The following is a 6,662-nucleotide window of genomic DNA, read 5'->3' as shown; positions in this document are numbered from 1 at the left end:
TATAAGTGGCACCCTGCGTTTAGCCTTATTTCACCACGAAAAGCATTCTTCAGTTCTGTTCAAATTGCAAAAGCTTCAGCTTGTACTGACAATTCAATGGCGAAGGAAGTGATATTGTTGGACTTTTGGCCGAGCCTGTTCGGGATGAGGACCAGGATTGCCCTTAGAGAGAAGGGCGTGGAGTTTGATACGAGGGAGGAGGATCTGAGCAACAAGAGCCCCCTGCTCTTGAAGATGAACCCGATCCACAAGAAAATCCCCATCCTCATCCACGGTGGCAAGCCCATTTGCGAGTCCCTCATCATCGTCCAGTACATTGACGAGACCTGGGGTCACGAGTCTTCTCTCCTGCCTTCGGATCCTTACGAGCATGCTCATGCTAGGTTCTGGGCCGACTACGTGGACAAGAAGGTAAGATAGCAACGCCTTAATATTTCGAACATTTCCTTAATAAGTATGCTTAACATCAAGGCATGAAATGACTATGCAGTTATATCCGGCACTGCGAACATTGCGGTATTCGACGGGGGAGGCCCAAGAGGCGGCGAAGAAGGAGTACATCGAGTGCTTGAAGGTGTTGGAGGGAGAGCTCGGCGACAAGACTTACTTTGGCGGTGAGAGGTTTGAGTATGTGGATGTGTCGCTGATACCGTTCTATAGCTGGTTGTATGGTTTGGAGGCATTGGCCAACTTGAGCATCAAGGAGGAGTGCCCCAAGTTTGTGGCGTGGGCCGAGCGTTGCATGCAGAGGGAGAGCGTGGCCAAGTCATTGCCCGACCAGTACAAGCTCTATGAATTCCACTTGGAGCGCAAGAAGAAGCTTCAGACACAATAAACAACTCTTTGAGTTTGACTATTGATCATCTCATCACTCTTTCGTTCAATAACCCCTCTCCTATGGAAGAGGCTAGCTCTTTTGGTATTGGTATGATTTCCTCTTTGTATTTCATAGTATTTCTGGATCAGCTAAATAACTATATACACCATCTCACGAGTACCGTTTAGTATTATGTTATGCGTTATTTGCGCCGTGTACGTCAAATGAGCAATGGAAATCGATCAATTCGGTCGTCAATTACATGTAGTGTTGCGAGAGAATTTCTCCTCTTTCAAAATGTTTTCGATGACAAATCCTCTCAAAGAAAACAAATCTATTTAGCACACATTGAGCATTCACTCGACGAATGAATTTCACTCATGTTACTAAGCCGCCTCCCATGGCTGGCTAAAAATATTCTGTGGTTCTTTATTTCTCTCTCACACGTGCGAGCATAGACACACACGATATATTGAAGACACATACAATGAATTTCTATGAGGAAATTTAAAGTGAAGCGAACACTGGAGGAGGTCTAAATGATGATGAAAATTCATTTGAGGTGCTATGTGCTCGAGCAGGTGTGTCTGCGAGCGTTGTACCAGTATAATTGTTTGGGATGGATGACTGTTGCTGGCAAAATCCAGTAACTGCTATATGTCAATTGGACAACAGATTTACCTAAGCATCGTGAAAGTGTTTCTCGATGTACTACCAAGCGATTTGGGGGAGATTGTTTCTTGTTTGCAGGTATTTTTCTTGAAATTATTTGGTACTATTGCTGTTTTTCTATGACAGACACTTCACAAGACTTTGTTTCCGATTTAATTGGTCAATCGAGTGACTTTTCTTATAAGAATGAATAATTTTTAAATCCCCTGTTCTCTAGTTAGCATTTTTGTTTTCGTGTGGTGTTTCTTAGGTATCTTTGAAGAACTTTTCCTTCCGGTTTCCATTTTCAATGAAAATAGGACATTGCTTGGAAAAAGGGGCATTCAGTGAATCGATGACGGGTTCTTGCCACTGAAAGATGTTCGAAAAGGAACTAGTTTTGCAGGACTCTAGAACAAGTCTTGAGTTAAATAACTGAAAGTGGATGCCATTCAGTTCCTAAGCATCTCATTGCCCAGTCCTCTGCAATTTTCTCCGCAAACTTACTGCTTACTACTGAAGATATCAATGGGAAATGTATCTTCAAAATCGACATATGGATGTTAAAAAGACAGTTTTAAGAGTTTATATGGGGATAGAGTCGAGTTCATCCTTATGTCCATAGGATGATAATATGTTCCGAGGCTCATCCGTTTCCAAAAATTTGGCAGATGTCAGCCACAAAAAAAGTCAAGGACGAGCTGATCGTGTCTAGGTACATAAACAATGAGAAATGGAAAACGAAATATATATGTCGTTCATGGGACACCTAAGTCAAGACCTTAGCAGCCCCGGGATGGAGACTAGACTTGGACCTGAGAGTGACGCGAGCAATGACGACATTGAGCCGCCTCTCTCTCCCGAGAAAAAATCAGGTGATCCGGGACCGCCAAGTCAGCGTGGTCCCGGACCGCTCATGAAGCGCCACGTGGTCCAGGTGGCGCTTGTGGGGCCGGCTCGCCCGGATGGAAATTTTGCACAAAAAAAATTATATTCATTATTTCTTCTTTGCACGCATTTATTTCTTCGCTCTCTTCTTCTTTCTCCTTCGCATTGATGAAGAAAACCCACCGCCGCTCTTTCCTCTCTCGCTTTCAAATTTATTTTGAATCTCTGCGATATCGCTCTCAAATTTGGCTCAGCTTCCGCGTTGCTCCGGCGCTCCCTCACTGGCGTTGTTTCTCCTCCGGCGATCTTTCGCTCTCTGTGCAGTGCCACACCGTCGAGAATGGCGCCAGCCACAAGCAAGGTTCCCCTCTTCTCCTCTTCCCCCGCGCCTGGATTCTTCGTCGATCCATTTTTTTTGTGTGCCCGCGTTGAGCGGTTTTGATTGGTCTTTTTCTCTTACTTTTCTCTTTGGTGGTGGTGGGTTCGGTACAAAATGGGGCCCTTCTGGTTTTTTGCCACCATTGTTACTGCAAATGAAAGTAAACCCAAGCATTGATGCTCTATTCTGAAGGGGCTGCTAGTTAATTTGCTTCGTGCTCTCGTTTGAAAGTTTGAAGGTATGATGACTCCGAGCCAAGGGCAAGCGGCATTGCTGACATTCTGCTCCTGCATTAGCCTCACTAGCGTTGGCCTTGTTCTTACAGACTGTTCCGGACATTGGTAACAACTGATTTTGGATCATTGCATCGAACCCCTTAGCGTAAGTGAAGATTGTTTTTTCTTGAAGAGTCCGATTTATAGCGTTCCTCATTTCTGAAGAACAAAAATCATCTGTGAATATGCTGAACCCTTGATATGATATTTTGCAGTGGAGCACACTATTGGATGCGGGCATCGTGGAAGGAGCAAATTAAGGTAAAGATGATAGTGGCGGAAGACGGACGCTATCGTAGATCGTTGAGCAGACGAGGAAGGAGCTGTAGCTCAGTGAGAAGGGAATGGTTTATGTAAAGGGCATATTTGAGAGATGACCAACACCCCAACACTTCTGATGGGGTGTTGATCATCCAACGCTCGAAGCAATACTTACTGCAGGGGCATGCTATTACTAGGAAGCTTAATTCTGATGGTAAGGTGGATATAATGCAGACTCTGCACAACCTAAATGAAGGTATTGAATTTTCTTGTTTGTTAAATGCTGGATTCCCAAAAATGGTTCATTCATATAGCTCATGACTGTCTAGATGAGCTGCCTCAATTTGAACAAGCCTGGAAGAAAAATGCTAGAAAGCATTTGCCTGGTTGGAGCGAGCATTTTGATGGCCATGTTGGACGGGGTGAGTATTGTTGCGAGATTTTTTTTTTTCCAGCTGCATCTTTTGTGTTAAGTGACAAGCAAAGCATGAATGTTTCAATTTCTTACTACTGTTAGAGATAGGCTGAACTCTGTGGTGAATTTGTTTTGCTGTTAAAGGCCTTAGCGTAACAATCTCAACATTTTGGTTGAACGTTTCATCACTTATCTTGTGAGGGTGGTGTTCTTGTTTCTAATATGCGCCTTTTGTTGGTGCCAGCCACAGTCAAGCATCGCCTTTGTCGGACAAGGATCATGAAGAGAGGGCAAAAAGATGTGAATTTGTGTCTGAGCTATTATGATCCACTGTCATTGACGATAATTTATGAGTAGGTGCAGAATGGTGTATGATCTGGAGCTTACGTGACCGAGAATCCGCCCCTACAATCTTTATGGTTGGCCTGGGGTGAATGTGTTGTTTGCTGATGTATTAAAATAGGAAGCAATGGAATAAGGTTTATAAGCTAAAATGTAATTCTTTGCTTGTCGACTTCGGTTTTGACCTGAGCAAACAATGCTGTGCATAGCTCCTATGTGATGCTTGGACCTCTCAAAAGTATCAATATTGAAGAACTTTTCTTTACGTCTATGTACCATGTATTATTCATAAACGTATCAAAGCACTGTCGAAAAAGCAAGGAATATTGAGTGAGAATCGCCAAATTTTACTGTAGTTAGGACTTGGAAGTAATAGGAATGGAGTGGGGGTAGGATTTTCATGGCACCAGGCATCGCATCCGGGCATTGTTATACTCATTGAAGTGGAAAGATATCATCAGTCAATGCTAGTCTCGCTTGATGATATCTTCCTTTGTTTCCAATGACCAAAATAAGACCAAATCACAGTGTATAGGAATGAGAACATTCCGTGCCACATTTAAACTTCTGACTAGGTCCGAGTCCGAATTTACTCTCTGAGAAGTGAGTTAGCCAGTCCTATGCAATTGAATTAGATGGACAAGAGAGAGGAGAACCGCCTAGGAAGAAAAAGGAAGCACTATTTAGATTGATTAACCCACCTCTTCCAAAAATAGGACCCCTTCAACCAAAAAATAAATATCATCGATGTAATCACATAAAAATGGATCCTCTTGGGACTACGAACAGTTATCAGTATAGACAAAAATCCCCCTACTTCTCATCTAAATCCCCCCAAAAAGAAGGATGGACGTGCAAAAAATGGCAACCCACGTTTATCAATTCGTAAAGACCTTAACCAATGCAGTGGTAGTCTTGTGTACATTATGTTTTGGGTTACATCTTTGACGAAAACATCAAAAGATGTTGAGTAAACTCCTCTCATCAGAATTGTTTGTCCAGTTGCCATTTTGTCTATGCGGGAATAAAAGGAAGGCAGAGGGATCGTGTAGACCTCGCTCCTCTTGTGCTCAAGGTCACAAGCAGCCAATACAGTATGAGTGGAACACCTCGCTATTTCCTTAAACTCACCATGACCTGCATCAACGATTATATCGATAAGTTCATAGGCAAGGCACCTTGCGCACCACGGAAAAAACAAATGCAATAAGCACTTGAAAGAACGCATCATAAAGAGAACAAGCACGGGATTCTAGAGCATAAAGTGTATAATAGTAGGACCAAAAATCTAGTAGAACATATAAATAACTCGCATACCTAAATCAATTTCTCTCAAAAGGCTTTTCAAATGGCTTTTGACCATTGATTGCAATTCCTCTTTTGCTCTACGAAAATGGCTATCTTCACTTCCTGCATAAGGAGATACAGCCCCATCAGAACCGAGGCTGGATCGGCTGCTGGACTGATGATGCTGGTCAGGAACTATAGTTGAGCTCATCCCCACACATTCGTCTAGAAGTGCCCGGCTAGAACTACAGGGAGTTCTTCTGGACCACCATCTCAAGCACTATGCGAAATTTCACCACTGTCTACCACCTGCAAGTCGCCGGACCACCGCCCACCCTCAATTATGACTCCAGAATGGTGCGTAACATACAAAATGGAATACCAGTATAGTGCAGTCAAGTATCGTAAAAAATCAGTATTAAGGAGTCCCCGGTTCATGAGGAGGCATCGGACAGGACTCTAAAAGGATAAAAAAAGCATATTGAACCACGGCGACAAAAAACGTTAGTGAAAGATCATTAAGCGAACCCGATCACCACGCATTCGAAGCGACTCAAAATCGGACCTTGGTTCAAACATTCTGTCAAACACATGGTGCGCAGTGGACGTTCGAGCAATTAAAAACTTGAACGCACACCAAGACTTGAAAGAGACCATCAAAACACGCTTGTCCAGCGACGTACAGCCATAACAAGTTCAAATTCAATCAACTAAGAATTAAAATTTTCCATCTTAAAAAGGATTGAAAAAAGGGTAAAAGAACTTACCAAAAAAAAAAGGGTAAAAGAAATCAAAACTTCCAACATATCTCAGTGTTTGAATGGGCATTGGCAGAGATGTCGAACCAAGTAAACAATTAGAGTAATGCAAGTTTCATCATCCGTACCTGAATGAAGTGAAAATGGGATCCCCAGATCTCGGCCGCCCCAGCAGATTAATGGGCGAAGGAAAGCTGCGCCGGAGCAGAGACGGAGCGAGCGAGCGACGGACCGAGCGCCGGATTTTTTCGAGAGCGAGCGTGCGCTGGAGCAGAGACGGAGCGAGCACCGGAGCAGAGAGCGAGGACGAGGGACCCAAACCTTGACTTCGTTAGAGAGGGGCGGAGCAACGAGGAAGCCGAGCCAAATTTGAGAGCGAAATCGCAGAGATTCAAAATAAATTTGAATGCGAGAGAGGAAAGAGCGGTGGGTTTTCTTCTTCAATGCGAAAACAAAGGAGAAAGAAAAAGAGTGAGAAGAAATAAATGCGTGCAGAGGAGAGACAGAGAGAGGCTAGCGTGCAGGGCTAAGGAGAAATAATGAATATAATTTTTTTGTGCAAAATTTCCATCCGGGCGAGCGGGCCCCC

General features: G+C 43.6%; 2 protein-coding genes and 1 long non-coding RNA gene across 5 annotated transcripts; 2 read left to right on the top strand and 1 right to left on the bottom strand.

The window, feature by feature from the left end:
- Window positions 1-1,022, top strand: LOC115665414 (glutathione S-transferase U19-like). Its single transcript, XM_030587306.2, has 2 exons — window positions 1-411; window positions 491-1,022. The coding sequence occupies exons 1-2, from the start codon at window positions 97-99 to the stop codon at window positions 833-835; spliced, it is 660 nt and encodes a 219-aa protein (XP_030443166.1). The 5' UTR covers window positions 1-96; the 3' UTR covers window positions 836-1,022.
- A 1,936-nt stretch (window positions 1,023-2,958) lies between these two features.
- On the top strand, window positions 2,959-4,051 carry LOC115665415 (uncharacterized). Its single transcript, XR_008817862.1, has 4 exons — window positions 2,959-3,116; window positions 3,226-3,485; window positions 3,601-3,693; window positions 3,931-4,051. It is a non-coding gene; the product is annotated as an uncharacterized LOC115665415 (long non-coding RNA).
- A 681-nt stretch (window positions 4,052-4,732) lies between these two features.
- On the bottom strand, window positions 4,733-6,555 carry LOC115665417 (uncharacterized). 3 transcript variants are annotated; one of them, XR_008817856.1, is made up of 3 exons: window positions 6,202-6,555; window positions 5,346-5,624; window positions 4,733-5,206 (listed from the first exon to the last, which is right to left on the bottom strand). XR_008817856.1 is itself a non-coding variant. In XM_056317446.1 (3 exons), the coding sequence occupies exons 2-3, from the start codon at window positions 5,524-5,526 to the stop codon at window positions 4,849-4,851; spliced, it is 498 nt and encodes a 165-aa protein (XP_056173421.1). In that variant the 5' UTR covers window positions 5,527-5,662; window positions 6,202-6,555; the 3' UTR covers window positions 4,733-4,848. The 3 variants fall into 3 exon arrangements, 2 of the variants coding, with proteins under 2 accessions (XP_056173421.1, XP_056173420.1); XM_056317446.1 differs by having other exon boundaries at window positions 4,733-5,165; window positions 5,346-5,662; XM_056317445.1 differs by having other exon boundaries at window positions 4,733-5,165.
- Between the last annotated feature and the right edge of the window lie 107 nt (window positions 6,556-6,662).

The sequence above is a fragment of the Syzygium oleosum genome, unplaced genomic scaffold (assembly GCF_021117445.2).
Source record: "Syzygium oleosum isolate NSW1041296 unplaced genomic scaffold, Sole_v2.1 Sole_v2.13, whole genome shotgun sequence".
Taxonomy (NCBI): domain Eukaryota; kingdom Viridiplantae; phylum Streptophyta; class Magnoliopsida; order Myrtales; family Myrtaceae; genus Syzygium; species Syzygium oleosum.
This window is presented reverse-complemented; position numbering and strand designations above follow the sequence as displayed.

Bases quoted from the DNA above. Each gene is read 5' to 3' on its own strand.
- LOC115665417 (XM_056317446.1), bottom strand. From the start codon at position 5,526: ATGAGCTCAACTATAGTTCCTGACCAGCATCATCAGTCCAGCAGCCGA. The intron at 5,166-5,345 runs GTATGCGAGTTA...TCGTTGATGCAG, and splicing joins TTTGAGAGAAATTGATTTAG to GTCATGGTGAGTTTAAGGAA.
- LOC115665414 (XM_030587306.2), top strand. From the start codon at position 97: ATGGCGAAGGAAGTGATATTGTTGGACTTTTGGCCGAGCCTGTTCGGG. The intron at 412-490 runs GTAAGATAGCAA...ATGACTATGCAG, and splicing joins CCGACTACGTGGACAAGAAG to TTATATCCGGCACTGCGAAC.